We start from the raw sequence: 20,177 nt of genomic DNA, 5'->3' as shown, positions 1-20,177 counted from the left end.
GCCTGGAATAAGATGGGATTCACATATAGAGCACAGAGTAGATGACCAAGGGGCTCATGCAAAGAATGAAGACCGAAAAGCAGGTTGGGGTGGAGTGGAGAATTTCACGCATGCGGTTTAGCACTGGCACCAGACCAAGTGACTCCCTGGCCATTAGACTGAGCAATTTGGTCTTCTGTATTCCATCTTACAAAGAGGGGGCCCAGTCTTGGAAAAAGAACAGGACTTGGGAGATGATAGATTAGAACAAGGGATCTGAACTTCATAAACTCACTGGTTTCTACATCTTTGCAATAATTCTTTCCCTTAATTTCCTATGAAAATTTCAAGTATGTCTTTGTCAAGTTAAGAGGACAAGAAACTTTCAATAGCTTTGCTAGAAGATGTGCAAGTAAATATTAATGTGCCATTTACTCACTTTTTTTTTGTATTTAACATTTACTGAGTGTCCACTATATAATAGATGTTGAACAAGGTGATTTACATATATTCTTTTTTTCCACCACTAGGATATATTATCTCATTTAATAGATTAGAAAGTTGAAGCTCAGAAAGGTTAAATATTTTACCAAAGGTGACACAAGAAGTAATAACTGTTAGAAGTCAAATATTCATCGTAAAGTTTCCAAAATAACTCTTTTGAAAACATTTCATTCAAAACTTGTGAATGACATGAGTATAAGATAGTGTCTCTTTTGTGTAACTATCACACAGCACTAGCATTGGACTGGTTCACAGTAGCCTTTAGCAAATGTTTATCGTCTACTTATAAATTGTAAGTAGGGATGGCAGGGAATTAATTCACTATTCTCCTGAAGACCAGAAATAGTGCCAGTCTTGACTGTGGTTGTTCTATTTCAGGCAATAAGACAGAACCAAAGAATCAAAGTAGTTAAAACAACTCAAATAGGCAACTCAGAGCAAAATATGTTGGACATTTATTCTTTTCTGTTCAGGGTTATTCTCTTGCACAAATTCTTTTATAAAGTATTTTGGAGGTATTTTCTTGATAAATCTTCTTGTAAAAGGAGATTTTATAGAAGTCACAAATTGCTGGGAATTTAAAGAGTGAGTGGCTGTTTGAAAGTCTGAGATATAGCAAGTGAGCTTCCGAAGCCAGAAAGAAATCTAAGGGGAAGTGGTATTTAAAAAATGGCTTGGTTTATTTCAAGTTGGTGAGGTGTCTGCATTCCAAGACACACTTAGATAGCATCCTGTTGCAGTATTTAATTTTGACTGTCTCATTCCTGATGCTGATGAAATTGTCAGAGAAGTCAGATCTATCTGGCAGCGTGAGAACAGCAGCTAAATCATGCGTGAAGGTGATAATGAACAGCTATGTCACCTGTGTACCCCACCCACCTCCTCCGCCAGGAAAATTCATTCATTCTATTCATTTACTCACATAATTGATGAGTGCATAAATTAATGAATACTTCTCCAAAGCCCAAATGTTATATAGGAATACACAATAAAGCTGGGTTATGATATCCAACCCCATCAGACAGACAAGCCTGTATCATTAGGACTGTTGTGTGTTTTTCTTTAAATATATAAAACAGAAGACTGAATTTAAAAAAGCGTAGATAACTTAGGACATATTGGCCCTCTTCATCCATTTTTTTTCTCTTTAGTTATTTTTGAACTAGTGGGTACTGCCAGGATGAGAAAAATTAAAGACTGTCTTAGGCTTTGTTGTGCAAGTAAGTGTCTTAACTGTACACAATTTCCCAGGTGCCAGTTAGCATAAAAGCTCCAGCTCCTCAGATATGTTGTCAGTCTCAAGCTAAATCTACAAACTGCAGCATTACAATTTCTAGATGGTGTTCATCATCCAGCAGCTCATGGATGTCTATTTCATGGCCTCTAATATTACCGAATTAACATTTGCTAATTGGTTTATAAAAGTTTTATTAGCTCTGCTTAGATGAGAGCCTCAAAGTTGTAATTCCCATTATTCAGATAAGGAAATCCAAACAGGGCTGGAATAAAAGCCCATATAATACTTTTCCTACACAGTCTCACTGTAAGCGTGGTTAGAAGTTATCTAACATTCTATAATGCTGTCTGACTTTCATTAAGCAAAACTACTTAAGTGCAAAGTAGAGTGCTTGTTTACAGACAGCTTGACGTGACTATGACATTTATTCTCTGTGCATGTGTCTTCTGGGGCCAAATGCTCTCTCAGTTTTAAGATCAGTCAGTTAACATCATTACTAAGAAAACATATTTACATGATAATATAAGAATAATTTTCCATATTACCTGTTATTCCAGAAAGGTCACAGCCAGCACTAAATATCTCAGTTATATTCAATGAATACAAAGCTTCTTTGAAGTCTAATTTTTGTTCTACTTTAAATCTGTTTTAAAAAATGAAGAGGAAAATTTTTGAAACACTGTACACATTTTCTACCAAAATGATTTTTATAAAATGGATAACTTGGAAGACATTTTATTGTGAAATATTTTGTTTTCATTATCCCAGTTACGTTTCCTCACTTTTCACACCATTTTTCCCCAGCTCCACTGAGCAGTTCTGAGTTGCTAATAACTTGTTTCCCAGATAAATGGTTGGCTGGGAAGGGAGAAGCAAATACTCTATTTTTTGAAGTAACACCTAACAAAACGGTGAATTCTAGCTAAGTTTTCAATTATTTGCTTCTTCGCTAGAAATGTAAAGCTTCCCTCCAGCAACTATACACACTCAGATTTTTCACATCATCAAAGATGGTTCCTGGCAGGCATCCAAGAGACTATGAGCCGGAAACAGAAGCCAACGGTCCTTAAAGAAGATTGTTGGCTACTGAGGTACAGAGAGGGGGCATTAGTAACCTATGAGGCTTCCCATCCATTGTCACAGTTGATGTGACTTCCTTCAGTTTACAGACACACCTAACATCTTTCCCCAAAGCCCTGTATTTTACAGGTAAAAGATTGAAAGGGAACTAAAGTCCTTTCCAATAAAGTAAAAATTATAGGAAAAAAAAAAGCTGGCCAACACTTCTAATTCAGGGCCCTAAGTTAGGACTCCAGATTCCAGATTCCAAGTCTCCAAGCCTCCATTTGCCTGAAGAGGGAGCTTCACCAAAGAATCTCAAAGATTCTCTCAGGTACTGATCTTCTTTGATTCCAAGTCAACAGCAATCAGTGACCCTCGCTTTCCTATTTCAATAATAAGGGGGCCGGGGGGGGGGGGGTGCGGAAAGAAGCTAGTACTTACTGGCTTTAGAGATGCTAAAAGAATCCATTTACATTTTACAACCAGGTTGGAGAATTTGTTTCTGAAAGAAAAGAGTCTAAAGTCCTCCAACATGGGGCTACGTATATTTCCTGCCTCAGGGAAATCCCAGGACAGCTCCTGCCCAAGGAGCTCTGTCTGTGCCCTAGCTGGGCCTTTGCCCCGTGCTCTCTGGTTTGGATGCAGACACGATTGCCCAAGCACAGGATCCTTGCTTAGCTAACAGGTAGGCCCACATCTGGGGCTAGAAATTAGCTTGTGCAATCAGTCTAATTAGATCATTGTTTTAATTGCCAAATACTGAACAAGCTTCTTAATTATAGTTCTTCCAAACAAGGAACATGCTGTGGCAATAATTTACTGGCCCTAAATTATTTCTTGGTAAAATTTTATGCCCTTTTGGAAGATGTTTATTCATTCAGAACCCTAGCTAACTGGAGATGGGCACAACTCAACATGCACATTAAAACCTACTGATAATGAAAATAACTTGTTTTATGCCAATCATTTTCAACTTCTTCCTTTTAACTTCCTGCTAAGAAAGATAATATGTAGCATGATGGCTTTGAGGCTTTGGGGTTGTTCTTTTTTTCTATTTTCATTACCACACTTTTTTTTATACTGAATGGAGTATGGGCTTCTAAAAGGTTGAGGAACAATGCTCTAGTCCACCCATAATTTGGCTATTTTTAGTATAATAGTGCAATGATTTGGGGATAATGACAAGAATACTGCAAGACTTATTACAACCTCTAATAAGGTCTAATCATACCAGAGAGTCACTTAAGTAACAGTCTTTCTCATAACATAGTCCAATGAAACCTACAGCGATAGAAACCCATTCAACCATTTAATAAAAGTATAATCTATGGCCGATTTCTAATTAGCCATAATTATTGGAGCCATGAATAGCCAGGTGTGAAGTATGCAGGTCCCTTCCCAGTCAGAGCTAATGTGCTAACTTCCACTGCCTTCTAATCTAAATATAATCCAAAATCGTAATCTCGATCAATACAATATGTGTAGTGTTAATTGTGTCCCTCTTCCAAATTTTGTGGATCTTAATATTTATTCTAGATGTGGTTCATTTCCTCTTTTCCTTGACTCTCCTCTAAAATTGTCAAAAAAAAATACAGCTAAAGGTAAAAGAATGAGTAGCAAAAGGACTGGATAGACAATGACCAACCAATGATGAAATGAATGTTTTAGCATCTGTAAACATTATCTGCCTCCTTAAAAGGCAGCAATTTACTGCCACAGGCTACCATTGTGCTTAAAGGGGTCTCACACAGGTTAAAGCTGCAGAAAACGAAGGAACACAATTCCGAATTTCTTTTTCTTTTTTTTTTTTTTTGCGGTACGTGGGCCTCTCACTGCTGTGGCCTCTCCCGCTGCGGAGCACAGGCTCCGGACGCGCAGGCTCAGCGGCCATGGCTCACGGGCCCAGCAGCTCCGCGGCATGTGGGATCTTCCCGGACGGGGGCACGAACTCATGTCCCCTGCATCGGCAGGCGGACTCTCTACCACTGCGTCACCAGGGAAGCCCCAGTTCAGAATTTCTGTTTGAAGAAGGAGTCACTCCTGGTCTGCAGGCCCTACTGTGGATTGGTGTTGTCCCTTTCTTCTCCTTTATACTCAGGACTCTTGTTTAATGACAAAATGTCTTCAACTGATTTCCGTCAAGGTTCCTGTCCTTATTGTTTGGAATTCCACTTTTGATACAGTGGGCTTGAGTCATCTTTGGAAGGTTCAGGCTTAGAAACAACCAAGTCTTAGGGCTGCCCACAAGGATAAAAATATAACACAATCCTTGACAGTGGTGGGCTTGGACTATTATGTGAGTACATAGTAGTTTCTGGTCACTTGTGTGTGTGTGTGTGTGTGTGTGTGTGTGTGTGTGTGTGTGAAATATTCCATTGGCCTCAAGGGCTGAATTAAAAATGCTTTCTGTCACATAGGAAACATATCTGGACAATGCTTAATGTAAACTTGGATTCCAATTTGTATCAGTGTTTAATAGACTAAAGTGAAAGAACATTTAGAATCATCCTTGCAGCTGGTCATGACTTATCTATTCTCACACCCAGCCTCATTTTCCCTGAGGTCACTTTCTCTCACCCACACACAGTTCACATTCACACACTTAGAGATCCAAAGCTGTTTGTTTGGGATTGACGTATATACACTACTATGCATGAAGTAGTTGGCTGGTGAGTGCCTACTGTATAGCACAGGGGGAAAAAAAAAGGTACAATCTGTTTGCAGGACATATATTAAGTTAACCTGAAAAATGCATTCAAATATACATTAGGTGCAGACAAATACTGTTTGATTCCACTTATTTGAGGTACCTAGAATAGTCAGATTCGTAGAGTCAGAAAGTACACTGGTTGATGCCAGGGGGCGGGGTGGGGGGCAGGGGAGAGGGGGAGTGGGGAGTTAGTGTTTAAAGGGGACAGTTTCAGTTTAGGAAGGTGAAAAATTCGGGAGACGGATGATGGTGAGAGTTGCACAACAATGTGAATGTACTTACTGCCACTGAACTGTGCAGTTAGATATGGTTAAAATAGTATGCTTTATATTATGTGACTTTTACCACAATAAAAAAAACATTTAAAAATAAAATAAAATAAAAGAGTAGTATTTTGAAATACAAATAGTTACAGCAGCTAATAATAGTAATTAGCTACCATTACTGACTGCTTGGAACTATACTAAGCTTTTTACATATATCATTTAATCCTTTAAATGACTTTATGAGGTACAGAGTAGTATTATCGATTTGCAGATGTGGAAGCTGAGGGTGTGAAAATTTAAGTAACTTTCCCAAGGCTAAATAGCTGCTCAGAGGTGGAGCTGGGATTTAAATCCAGAACTGTCAGACTCTAAGATCATGTTCTTCACCACTGTACATACCCCTTCTGAGTGTGTCTCAATAATTGTGCAAAATAGCACTCACAGTCAGTAGAGAACTTCCCAGAGATGCTTCCTTGTAGGAGCAAATGGCTTTGCTCAGTGGGATCTACCAACTTGCTAATTACATTGCATACAACACCCTGAGGTTAAGCAGGGGTACTGATCAAAGAACAGAGCAAAGCCCACCAAAGACAAAGGCCACTGAGCTAACCAGCCACCAATTCCCAAGGGAATCCTGACTTCTTATTCAGTCCCACCCCCCTGCCTAGAAATGAGCTAGTCTCTGGGGGAATCTCTTAGAACTAGATTTCCTGGGATTATTCCAAACATCCTAAACACTTCTCTCTTCCCTTTCGGATGTTGAGGTCGGATAGCATCGGCTAATCCAGTGCCAGAACCTCTAAATCACATGGGATCGTGCAGGAGAGAGACATCAGGTAGACATCAGACCCACCCCTCACCACCACCACACACAGACAGGGCCATGTTCTGAGCCTGTGGATGAAGAATTGCACCCAGAAAATGGCAATGGGGCCCCCCAGGACTTTGCACAATCTTTAGATTGCATTATTTGGTCAAGTGAACCCAGTACCTTAGTAGGTTTACATTTTCTACACCTCAGCAGCTATCTAGAAAAGCAAGCTCCTAACTCATTCTCATGTATTATCTTTTCTATTTGGCAGGCAAGCAGGGAGGAGAAAGAAATAGAAAATATAGAAAAGGAAAAACAAAATGTTCATAATGCCATAACCCTATTACAACTAATGTTAACATTTTGGTAAATTTCCTTTGTTTCTTTCTGTAGATTTGTTTCTTTACATAGCTGTAATCATTGTAAAAATTTTTTAATCCAGTTTTTTTTCTATTAAGATATACCATAATTTTTTCTCATTATCACAGCCTCCATACCTATCATTGTTATTGGCTAGGTTACATTCTACCACACTTTTCTTAAAATTCGTTTACTGTTGAACTTTTACATTATTTCTGTATTTTTTCAAAATAAACAATGTTGTGATAACATTGTTTGGAATTTGGTGCCTGGAATTTGTTTGGAAAAGGTGGTAAAACTACCAACTAATGTTTCTGCTTCCATATAACTGAAGATTCAATTTCACCTTTTAAGGCAAGTTCTTCATTTGTTTGGGAAAAGCAATGTAGTGAGCTTTTTTAATGCAAATAGAACCCCTGGGATAGAGATGGAGAAGTTTGAGATGATGAGAGTGGAATCTGTTCCACCCCATATGAAGACGCTGTTTTCACTAAGGGTTGAAATCTACTGTTATAGATTCCTATTACAACTAGGAATCTGGCCTTAGAGGGGATGGAAGAAAATCTGTGTTACCTTCATTTTATGCTAGGAAAAGTTGGAGGACTCTGGATGCTGGGTAGGATGGAGATGGGAAAGACACCCCTTTTGGGTGAGTGGGCCCTGGCACCCACACATGACAATGGCAGGCTAAGGATAATAATGGACAGGGGAAGACTCCCTGGTACAAGAAATGACCTACATTCCAGGAATACTCATCCCTGAAACCTGGTTTTAAATTTCTTTTCGCCTTGTAAGCCCTTTTTATTATTAGATTTCAGTAAAGTTTGGTTAAACATTGAAGTTGCTCTTACGTGTAGTAGCTTGCCAAGGGCTACCTTAACAAATTACCACAAACTATATGGCTTAAATAACAGAAATGTATTGTCTCACAGTTCTGGAGTTTAGAAGTCCAAAATCAAGGTGTCTGCAGCATTGGTTCCCTCTGAGAGCTGTGAGGGAAAGATCTGTTCCAGGCCTCTCACCTTGGTTTGTAGATGGCCATCTTCTCCCTATGTCTCTTCACATCATCTTCCCTCCCTGTGTATCTTTGTATCCAAATTCCTCCTTTATATAAGGACTCCATCCATACTGGATTAGGGCCACTCTAATGACTTCTCTTTAATTTGATTACCTCTACAAAGACTCTATCTCCAAATAAGGCCACATCCTGAGGTAGTGGGAGTTAGCATTTCAACATACGAATTTGCAGAGCTCATAATTCAACACATAACAGTTGTTCCTGGGCAAATTAAAAGCAAAGTCTGTGTCCACACTATGGGAGAAGTTGTATGAGAAGTGTGGCTACAGTTTGGAGTGGCTGATAACAGGGCCAAGCAGTTTGGAAAAGCTGTCCAGACTACAGTAGTCTAGGCAGATTTGTGGACCGTGAACCATTCCTGTTGGGATTCCTAAAATGTTGGAGAAGGGAATTCTGAAAAAAGCCTGTATTTCCTATTGTCAATTCAGTTTGGAACTTATACATTATTATCTAGGCATTTGTTACCTAGGCTAATGAAGATGAAGATACCTTAGTTATAGGTACCATTATCCCCATTTTGTACTAATAAAACCACAACTCAGGACATTAAGTGACTCTCCTAAGACCCCACTACTAGTACATAGCACAGACAGTTCTCAAACTCAGGGGTATTTTTGTGTGTGACCCCAAATATTAATCTTTCCAAAGGGAAAAGAGAGAGAGACGTAAATTTGAAAGTAACCAATTCCAAAAATTATTATTTCTATGATCAATAGGTAAACTATCTATCACATACACCATTATATCCCTGGTGTTTGGCACATAGTAGGAGCTAAAAGAAATACTCTTTGAAAGACTGAATAACATCCAAGTAGAGATTTACAGATGGTAGAGAACTGGAAGAGAGATTGGAAAGAGAGAGTCGATATTAGAGACATGAATAGTAAGGAACAAATAAAAGAGAGAAGAAGAGGAAATTTCTGAAAATGAAAGTCTGATAAATATTATCTGGGGACAGAAGGAAAAAAGGTATAAGTCAGGGAGAGGAAAATTTCACAGAAAGAGAGAAAAATAAATAGAAGTAAGTAATGCCATAGGGGTTAAAGAAAGAAGGGTTTTCAAGAAAAAGGGGATGGTTAAAAATATTTGGATCCAGAGCCCAGAGTTAGGGTGAGGGAATCATAGGATACCTCTTTCTCCAGGATATCAAGGAAGACAGAGGAAGAGAAGTTTAGCAAAAATGTACACAATTTTTGACGCGAAGGGTAGAGAGGTGAGTTTGCATGCTAATATGTTTTCTTTAAGGAACAGGTAGTTGAGACATACATTGAGAGTAAGAGAATGAACATGAAGCAGTGCCTGGAGAGCAGAGGTAAAGTCTTGGTGAGGTGTTAGAAGAGAAAGTTCTCTGAAGAGAAAGACTACTAAGCTCCAGCCTCAGGGAGACCAGAGTGACTGATTTGGAGAGTTTTGCTTAACAAAATCAGTAGTTGGGAAGCAGGAGTACCTTGCTGAGGAGAGAACTACAGAAGGACAAAGACAAGGTGACAGAAATATTTAAAACGTTTGGTGAGAGTACAGTTGAAATAACTGGCTGAATCCCGGGTTAAGTGGGAAAGTAAGGAAAAGTCAAGAGGGTGGAGAGGTGGAGGGCCAGGAAGGCCTTGATGAGTGTTTGAAGAAAAGTTTAGAAATGAAGGGACAGAAAATAATCTATTAGACATCTGTCTCTTTTTAGAAGTTCAGGTAGAGTGTGATTTATTTGGGCACCCCTTACTCTCTGAAGTTTCTCCTGTCTCCAGGAACCAGGATATCAAAAAATTAGTGTTTATAATTATGGCTTCCTGAGATACACCTTTGTGATTTCCATTTTGTATAAACTATCTGAAATGACCCCAATATTTCATAATAGCTATAAATGGAAAGTAACTTTTAAAATTGTGTAAAAATAAAAAAATTTTAAATATTTATATAAATATATATACCCCAATAATAAAAAATGACCCTAGGATTTATATTTTAATGACTCTTACAGCACTATCTGTCAAAGGCACTTTTACATATCTTTTAATTGTAGAGTAGCGCAAGAGTCTCGGGGATTATATTTTCCTTAAACACAATAGAAGACAAAATATTTTAAATTCCAATCAGGAAAAACAAGTTAGAGAAGGATAAGTTTGTATAATAAAAAGAATAATAATTCCCTTTAATCCCAGCATTCTGTTCTGAAGACTTACATTTCTTCATCTCTTTCAGAGAATACTGAGTACTTAAATTCCATCCTTGTCATGGCAAAGCAATGCTGGCAATGTTCAACCTGCCTCTGTAACCATAAAGTAGAGTAACAACTCCAAACGGGTTTTTTTCTTTTTATGTTTGTCAATAGACTTTTTGAGCATTGGCTATCTTTCAGCCGGCTATCCAAGTCCCTCTATAAGTGAAAACATAAGAAAAAGAATGATAAAATGACATTACCAACCTAGGGAGGCTTATTTCCACTTCCTCTTCTTGCATCTCAGAGAACCACTGCAGGATTTGATGAGCAGTAATTAGCTTTTCCATTTCTTCTATGTTCACATCTTCTGCAGGAAGTATGATAATTAAACTGAACTCATCACCTTTGTAAGGTAATTCTAAAACCTGGTAGTTCATGGAGGACTCCGAAAAATAACCTGGAACAGAGAAAATAAAATATTAATATACTTGGCAATTCCCAAAATAGTGCTTTAGAGTGTGATTTTTTCCATATTACCATATTTTGTTCTCAGAAGAGTCTTCATCATCGGAATTTCGACTGTTGCACCATATTTTTGAGTGAAATTCATCAGCCTTGTGTCTTCTTTTCTAAATTTCTGTTTCCAATCCCCCTTGAAATAAATAGCATTCACCAAAACAAGCCGAGTCAGAGGGCCAAATTCCTCCCCTGAAAATATGTCTTTAATTTTTCCTGTGAAAGGAATAGAGGAAGAGGTGGGAAGAAATATGCAATAGTTATTCAAAGGAACTGCTTTAAATAGAATTAAAACAAAAATTCATTTTGCTAATCAACTAAAAACAGGGTGCTTTATCATTAAAACTTGGCAATTTTGACAACAAAGGGGGGCTTTATTAAATATTTCATTTAGAAACAGATACAAACAGGATTTCACTAGGAAACAGGAGGTACAGGATTGTCTTAGGCAAATTTGGACAGACCTAGTAATGGCCTCTCTTTAGTGAGATTATTTGTGTAAATTGTTTTTCAGACAGAAAGAACAAAACCTAAGTATCTCTTCCTGCATATTTGTTGGTTATTTTTAAACTTTATTTCAAGGTTCTTCAGCAGGTCAATCAGAATTAATACATTAATGGTTCACTCAAATTCTCCACTCTTGCTACTGCAGCCACTGACCATTGGGAGAAGACAAGAATAAGGTTGCTAGTATGATTTTCCTCTTTTAAAAAACCAGTCTCCTGGACTTCCCTGATGGTGCAGTGGTTAAGAATCTGCCTGCCAGTGCAGGGGATGTGGGTTTGATCCCTGGTCCGGGAAGATCCCACATGCCGCGGAGCAAATAAGCCCGTGCGCCACAACTACTGAGCCTGCACTCTAGAGCCCGCCAGCCACAACTACTGAGCCCGCGTGCCATGACTACTGAAGCCTGAGCGCCTAGAGCCGGTTCCCCCACAACAAGAGAAGCCACTGCAATGAGAAGCCCACATACCGCAAGGAAGAGTAGCCCCCGCTCACCGCAACTAGGGAAAGCCCGCGCATAGCAACGAAGACCCAACGCAGCCAAAAATAACTTAATTAATTAATTTAAAATAAATAAAAATAAAAAACCAGTCTCCTATTTCTATGTCCAATGTATTTCCAAGCTGTGAGTCAACAGCATGATTAGGTGCCATGGAGCTGTCTAGGGATGCGTATCATTGTGTATCCCAATGATAGGACTTTCCTGTGAACACTGCTCGCAGCACCCATCTCATATTTTCAACTTATGCTTCCCCATAGGAGGCTCCCCATGAAAAATATAGTGGCGTCTTACACATCACAGCTTTTTGTAACAGAACGAATGAACAAAGAAACAAGCTACTATTAATTGAGGACCTGATATATGCTGTTCACTTCACATACATTTTTTTTAACCTTCCAATAATCCTGAAATGTTTCAATAGTATCCTCATTTTAAATGGAGCATAGTTTAGAACCTGCAGAATTTGAACTCACATCTGTATGAGTTTCATCTTGTGTTCTACCATGTCACTCAGTAGCACCTTTGGAATTTTTGCCAGCTTACACTTAAAGTTTAGATTACAACTTTATGACAGAACTATCAATATTTATTATGAAACATTAACACATCCAACTAACATGAGTTAATTATTTACAGTATATGTGGGAAAGAAGGCATCTGAGATGGACAGATCTAAGTTTTACCTGGCCAAAGATATTATTCCTGCTGCCATACTTAAAAATCCTATACTTAAACAAAAATTATTATTAAAATTCTTCCATCAAGAATTCTACAAATAGTTGTCTCTCTCAAACAAAAAATAATAATCTGTATACCTTTCAAAGCAGCTTACAATTTCTCTCTGTTTTACAATTTAGTATTAATTTGAATAACAGGAGAGCAAAATAGGAGATTTGATCCCTCTGAACCATAATTTAATAGGAAAATATTCAACCATTCTTTGCTTTAGGATATTAAAAACCATGAATACAATGGCAAATAATGACTTTATGAAAATAGGAAACTTTACCATCTGTTTTGCTTTCTACCCAGGTACTTATTGTCTCTGCACAAGCTTTTGCATTCTGAAAATCCACCAGTTTTATGGCACTCTGAAAAAATTCCTTGTTGCCATGGAGATACTGTTCTTTCACAGTGAATCCTTCTTGAAGGTAGAGGGCATTGGCAAGATTAAATGTAAATTCTTGTTTTTTCTCTGAGATGGCAGAGAAAAATGACTTCAGCACAGAAAATTCTTCTCCTAAAAAATAATTATAATGTATACTGACATATTGAACAACATAAGAACAACAGCTTCTCATCTTTGCTTCTAAACGCTCTGATTCATATCACCAGTTTTTGCACCCTTAGGTATAACTAACGATCCTTTATAAGTTAGTATAAATATTTTAAGCATTTATCTCCTGTGGAATATGCATTTTGTAGAGAAATCAGCTCTCATACAGGAAACAAAAATGTCCATGTAAATTTGAAGTTTGTCAAAAACAAGAATATGCATTTAAACAGGCTGAAGGAAACTCCCTCTTTATAATCAAATTTAGCTCATTCTTAGTTGTTGGAAAGGTATCCTTAGAATCTCATTCTTTGCATAACATGCAATATTTATGAAAGAGGAATACTAATGAATGCTGATGGGGGCTAAGACAGTGATGAGCAATCCTTTTCACTACTACTTTTATTTCAGCTTAAGAAAGAATTGCTCTCTTATGAGCAACTGTGCCTGTCCAAGTTTTGAAATTTATGAGGTACCCCTATAATTATCTCTGGAGATGCATAAGAATCAAAATTACCTATTTCTTCAGGTTCATGAATCTATATACTTTGGCTGTCTTTGTGAACAATAAAAATCTTTAACCATTCCAAATATAACCACTAGCCAAATGAGTCTGTCAGAGTCAGCTACTAATCACTGTTGGCCCATTACTTATTTATCACTGGGTCATTCTGACCACCATGTTTTCAGGAAGCTGTATGTGCTGAGAGAATTCAGCTCTGATCTTTACTCAGTGGCTTCCTATTTATTACCAGAGGGCACCAATATTTTTCATTCCTTTCTGGCTTAATTCTGGAACTCAACTGTTGAATCTGGGAACTGTATTTCAAATCCAAGGTTCCTTCAGAGCCTTTGTTTATTTTGAGTTAAATACTGAAAATACCGCTTTCATAACTTAAAAGTTGATTGCATGCAATTAATCTCTATTGAAGAAAACACAAATGGTTCATCATTGGGAGATGTCCATTGAATAAAGAGGGAAAATAAAGACTGAGAGGAACTTGCTATGAGGTGTCTATTGGAAATAAGGTGTGTAAGTGTGTGTGTAAACCTTTTGTCAGAGAGCTAGCAGTCCACAGGGCATTTTTGCGCAAATAAGAACTCATGCCCTCACTGAGTGGTGGTGGTAGGCTGCATGCCCATACCTTGTCCAGCTGAGTGGAGACTACATTTCAGTCCCCACTTGCCTCTTTGTCCTTGTGCTCTTGTGCAGATACAACCTACATAACCATAGAGCAGGCTTGGAAGGTATATTGCATCATATTTCAATCTCCATGATTCTCCATTTGTGGCGATATAGACACAGACATAAACAATTTTAGTTACAAAAGCTTACTTCCATATGATTGGATATGAAGAATATCAACAATTCTTTACAACCCTGGAATTCCTTACATAAGGAAGAATGTTAATCTATTTTACTTGTTTATACAATGATTTCAGATGCAATCATTTCTTGCTATTGGAAGCTGAGAGAATATCTCAACAACTGAGAGCCTACAAAGAAGACTTTCTGAGGGAAGGCATAGAGCTTCTCCAAAAGAATTAAGTAAGGTCAGAAATAAAGTGGCAGAATTTGAAACCAATTTTCAGAAGTTTGTAATTTATGAACATCTTTAAAGGAATGGGGAAAAAAGGAGAGGGGGAGAAAAAAATAGTTCCAACTCATTTGTCAGAGCAAATAAATTTATGTCATGTACTTAAGGTCTAAGACTGTTTGACAAACAGTCAGCTGCCCTTTGATAAATCACTGGACTCAGAAGTCAATGAAAAAATGTCACCAGTAGCACAAGTTTGAAGAATATAAAGTTATCTGCCTTATACATTTGATTTCATTTACAGATTAATAGTTTCTTTTAGCACAGATCAAAAAGAATACATATCCATGGCTCCTAGTAAGCAATGAGAATAAGTTTATTTCATTTCCTAAAATAGAGCCATGGAAAACCTACCAGTCATGGAGTGAATGTGACTTTTGGTTTGGTTGTACCAGACCTCCAAAAAAATGTTCTAAAATTTAGTACATGTTTACTTCTCCTGCTGTTAAAAGCCCAAAGACCAACCATGTGTACAATGTGAGAGATCCAAAGATGAAAACAAAGGCAGTCACAGAATTATAGATTATTTTAGCTGAAAGGTCCAGAGAAATCATCTAATCCAAACTCTTCTTTTTATAATGAGGAATCCAAAATCCAGAGAGAAAAAAAAATTAAATTAAATAAATAAATAAAATCCAGAGAGATAAGATAACTTGAAAGGTGCCCAATCTCAGTATGCTTAACTGAGACAGGAGTTCATGCTCTTCTCTTTCTATAACCCTCTTGGAATAAAGAAGCACCTTTAAGTTAGTCTTCGATTAATAAGCAGCATCATTAGAGGCAAAGCAAAATGGAGTATTATCAGATGCTCAGTAAACTGGAGAAGGTAAATTCTGAGCCGACACTTTGGCAATGGGGAAAGAAGGATAAGTGAGGATACTGAGAGCTCCAGTGGGGGTAGGGTGCTAGGAGTTGTATGCCCATCTGAAGAATAAGCAGTTTAGATGTGAAACACGTTGGTAGCTGGAAAAGTAAAATATAGCCTGACTGAACAGATAGCACCGTTTGACAATCAGAGGGAACTGAAGGCAGGGCCAGGACCAAGATGGGTCAATGAGACACTCATTTTGGCATAAAATTTAAGGAGTTGCCAAGAAATTCAGTAATCAAGATAAATAATATTTTACTGCAATATATTTTTAAATCAATATTAACACAAAGAAATCCATGATGAATAAAATATAAAAATTTTAAATAAATAAAGAAAGGCTCATTGTTACTGATTTTTCTTTTTGTCTTGGGTTCCAATATGGCTCTGCTAGGCACTACCTTCTAATCTGTCATACCCTTTGTTCTACCCTTAACACCATTTTGCTTTTCTTTCTTTTCATCTTCCTGCACTTTTTCTCTCTGTTCCCTTCCTTAACTCTGTCTTCTTTTTCTTTATTTCTTAATTTTCCCTTCCTTTTTTTATTTTCCAGAGTTTAATATTTCTATTTTCTCCCTTTTTGGTTGGTCTTCTTTTCTTTTTTGTACTAATCCTCCATCTGTCCTTCTTTCTCCCTCCCTTAACGAAGTATAATAGAAAGCAAGTTTGGTAGATTTTGTTATGTGTGTTAAAAGGTTAATGTTTAATTGTCCATATACACTCTTTCAAAGAAAATATTAAAATGTTCATTATTGCTCTTGTGACCTATAACCCTCAGGGAATCATTTTTAGAATTAGTTCTGGGCAAGTTACTCAACCTTTCTCTGACTTGGTATCCTCATCCGTATAGCAGGGTTATGTCTGACTCACAGAGTAATTGTGAGGATTAAATGAGATAAGCACATAAAACAGTGACTGGTACACTAGATATATATGTTTGATAATGTCATCATTATTATTACTATGATTATTATTATATTCACAATCCAGAGTTGTTAAGACTCCCATGTTCCTCTATAAGATGGATTCATTTAAAGTAATTTAAATTTCGGAGGCTCTAATTTTGCTAGTTGATCATGGAATCAACTTTACATATCTTCATAAACGCTCTATTACTTTCCAAAGCAGTATCATGTGATATAAATGTTTCCGGGACTGTGTAGTGGGATTTGCTGAAATTAATACAGACAATGAAGACTAGATCTGCAACACAGTGGCTTCATTTTACATTATCTACAAAGGAAAACTCTTGCAATTAACCTCACTATCACCAACTTCTTTTCTACATAAAATTGCCTTTATTTAAAACGAAGCAACTAAAACCTTGTAAATAGTTTATTCAGAAAAACAATTTCCTAAAAATAACTACTCTGTGCTAAGGCAAACATACTGCAATTGGTTATAGTTACAGTCACTAAATGTCCAAATCAAAAATCTGGAAGTCACCTCTGATGTTTAGGACACAGTATCTGACAGTGATATAAACATTTTAAACTAAAATGGAAATTGGAAGCACAGGATAACCAGGAAGATGGAAAACTACCCCCTGAAATGGGATACCAGCACTAAAGCATCAACACAGTATCTCAGATAGGCCTTTGGGACACTAGAAAACAACTACTCACATGCAATGGGTTATATAAATGCTTCTTTTTTAAAATTTTCTTTAAAAACTATTAAATAAGCTTTTAAAAAATATAAATGAATGCTTTTTCTTGGTCTCACTTAAGTGAAAAGGTTAAATTCTAATTAAAAACTAATCTTTAAAAGCTTACACAATAATAAGAGATGCACACAAAGATTTCTGGGTGAGGGTACTCACTGAAGCATTTTTATAAGAGAAGTATTGGATATTACCTAATGAAGAAGGGTTAGGTGAGTACGCAATAATGTTTTCATCAGAGGCAAAAAGACACAGCAATTAAAAACTACATTCTGAAGCAGTTGCATGATATGAAAAAATGATCAGGACACAGTAAATGCTAGTAGAAGAATATGTGTATACAAATATATGGGTGTATATCTACTCATACACATACACATGTGCACATACAACATAATCTCACTTAAAACTGGCTAAAACAGGCTAGAATAAAATATACAGACATAGTCACAATTTTTATGTGTATAGAATTAATTTTTTAATAAATTATTTTGGTAATATTTTCATTAAGAAACAATTATAATTATTTCCATTGACAATTATTTGCATTTAAAATTCTCCATTTTATTATAATTTCATACTTTTCATAACTTTTTATATTTATTAAAGTTCTATGACCCTGAGCTTCTCTGATAGTTTAAAAATAAATTTGGCCAGATCTTATCCAGTATAAATTATCATATGTAAGAATCTCACCAGTTGAGGTTCCTTGAAATTTTAAACTTTGTCTTATCTGCTGTTGTGTTATTCCTTTTGCTCCCAGTTGTACCATTCCAAGGGCCAGAGTTGTTCCAAAAGGGGAAATTATGATGTTGTTCTTATGAGATAAACAAACAGCTTGATAAAGATCCACTGCAAATTCGGTATTTCTTTGAGCCAAGGGGCTTGAGGCTTGACTTCCAGAAAAAGTCAACAGGAGACTCCACAACAAGATCTTATCCATTTTGACCTCTCTGCATTGGTTAATTCAAAATTTGTTAGTTTTCAAAATAATCAGAGTTTACCATAGTAAGCTCAATAGAAAGATTTCTATCTATTAGAACTTTCTATCTTATTAGAACAAACTACCACAAGAAGATTCTAATGCCAATTTTCAGACTAAGCATCTTCTATTAGGAGAAATAGGCCATGTGCTAATAGCATTTTTAATATGCATTCAGGAAGCAGTACAGATGTACTGCAGTTTTTTTAAATTAAAGGAGAAATTATAATGCTGGAATAGTAGCAATAGCAATACTATCTCTGAATAGCTATGTGATAGTTTTTTGCATCTTTTCCATGGTTTTAAATGGGATACTTGCAGCTCTGATATCAAGGGAAATTTCTGTTCAGACTACTCTAAAATAGTTTAAAGAACAAAAGGAGAAATGGAATAAAAACCTAACACACTCCAGTGTGGTTTTGAACCTACAATATTAGGAAATTCAAGTATTCTAAATCAGTTGAGTAATCTGGCTAACTTCTTACAGCAACAAGTCTCACACTTTATGGAATGGTGAAATAACCTCCAAACCCACCTTGTACTTTTCCAAAGAGAGGTTTTAAAAACTCAGAAAAAAATTATAAAGAAACAAAATTACAATCAAATATAAATGGTACAATAACAAGAAATGAAGAAAGCAATTTTTTTAAAATCAAAGAATAATTTGACAAATAAATTAACAAATATAAGAAAACTGCAACTGAAAACTGTAACCAATTCACAACACTAATGACACCGTATTAAACTGCTCTCCACTAAAACTCCAGGAAATTCAACCATCTCATTACCTCTGGAGCAGAATGAGTTTTACAATATTACTGCAGACTTAGTAGAATACTGACTCTGAAGTATTTTAAATTTTAAGTACTTTAAATGAATAAATTTAAAATAAAATTTCAAAGTATTTAAAATTTTAGTAACACTAGTTTTATCTTACAAATAATCCATTTTAGTCACTTTCAATAACTCCTACTAGTTTAATAGGTTACTAGGAAGTAACCCTTTATTGGACGTAAATATGAAAACCTCCGGAATAATGTTTTGTTAGCCTTAAAGAAATGAAGAACTATAGTTCTAGTGTGTTTTGCAGATTATTAGGAAGGCTTCCATGACCCCTAAATGGCTAAGAATCACTATTATACATAAAGATTACTAATAGTCAATTATTTTCCAAAACTAAGTTGTAGAGTCATTATCTAGATATTTCCATTTCTTTTCTAATATGTGTAGTTAAACTTAGATATACAATTTACAAAGGAAAAAAAACTCAAAACACAATCCAAAGCAATTGTTAGAAAATAATGTGTTGCTAAACTGATAATATAAATATACGTTATCAAGCAAATGTCTTATTGAAGATTAAATTAGCACATAAGGTTGTGAGTGGTAGTGCAACAATAGTAAAAGTAAAAGTGTAAAAGATGTTTTACGTGCAAAATAAATTTCTGAGTATCATTTTCTAATATATTCAATATCTCAGAAGATTTCTGACCAAAATACCAGTTTGTAGATACATAAATAGTCAAAATGTTATCAAAAATTCTAAGTCAGCAAGTGGCAATTCATTTGGCCCATTTTTAAGTACTTGGTTTATATTAGAATAATAAGCAATATTATGAAGGATGTAATTTTTCCCTAGTAGTAGAATCTGGGAGTTGCCTTATCATTATTAACAGTCTTAATAAGCAAAATGTATATTCTTTGAGCATCCATTTCTCCCAGGAAATTTTTAGGCCCTTAATAAACTACAAGCTCATGCAAAAAAATTGTTTTAAAAATTCACTTACCTCATTGGGTTTGGGATTATGTCTCATCAGAAAACACAAAGCACTGGTGAACTAAGCAACCTGATGAATAGTCTTATAAGAATTTGGCCTTCAAATTTGTAGTGAAAATTTAATCTTTTAAGGAAAATAAAAGTAATGTGTTAATTTGATACATTTAAATAATACCTGCACCAGAGTGAATTGAAATGCCATTCCCTTACTCTATTAAACACTCATGGTCAATGTTGTTGCACACATACTTCATTCAAACACTATTTAATTTCAAGGTACTTACCCGAAATTGGCTTCTGATTACTCACTGTAATGTTACAGCTAAAATGTG

General features: G+C 36.2%; 1 protein-coding gene across 1 annotated transcript in view; it reads right to left on the bottom strand.

The window, feature by feature from the left end:
- The window catches only part of SERPINI2 (serpin family I member 2), a gene marked incomplete at its 3' end in the record, with an annotated part of 28,827 nt that extends 8,888 nt beyond the window's left edge, over positions 1–19,939 (bottom strand). The window contains exons 1-6 of the mRNA XM_082839810.1: positions 19,856–19,939; positions 17,783–18,039; positions 12,694–12,924; positions 10,700–10,894; positions 10,427–10,619; positions 2,266–2,363 (exon numbers count right to left, since the gene is read on the bottom strand). Of these exons, the coding sequence (XP_082695936.1) occupies positions 2,266–2,363; positions 10,427–10,619; positions 10,700–10,894; positions 12,694–12,924; positions 17,783–18,039; positions 19,856–19,860 (979 nt within the window). The 5' untranslated portion in view covers positions 19,861–19,939. The remainder of the gene's footprint in view (positions 1–2,265; positions 2,364–10,426; positions 10,620–10,699; positions 10,895–12,693; positions 12,925–17,782; positions 18,040–19,855) is intronic.
- Positions 19,940–20,177: the final 238 nt, after the last annotated feature.

This window comes from Leucopleurus acutus (genome assembly GCF_964270905.1).
Source record: "Leucopleurus acutus genome assembly, chromosome: 5".
In the NCBI taxonomy this organism is placed as follows: domain Eukaryota; kingdom Metazoa; phylum Chordata; class Mammalia; order Artiodactyla; family Delphinidae; genus Leucopleurus; species Leucopleurus acutus.
The sequence above is the reverse complement of the archived record's forward strand: the minus strand, read 5'-3'. Positions and strand labels throughout refer to the sequence as shown.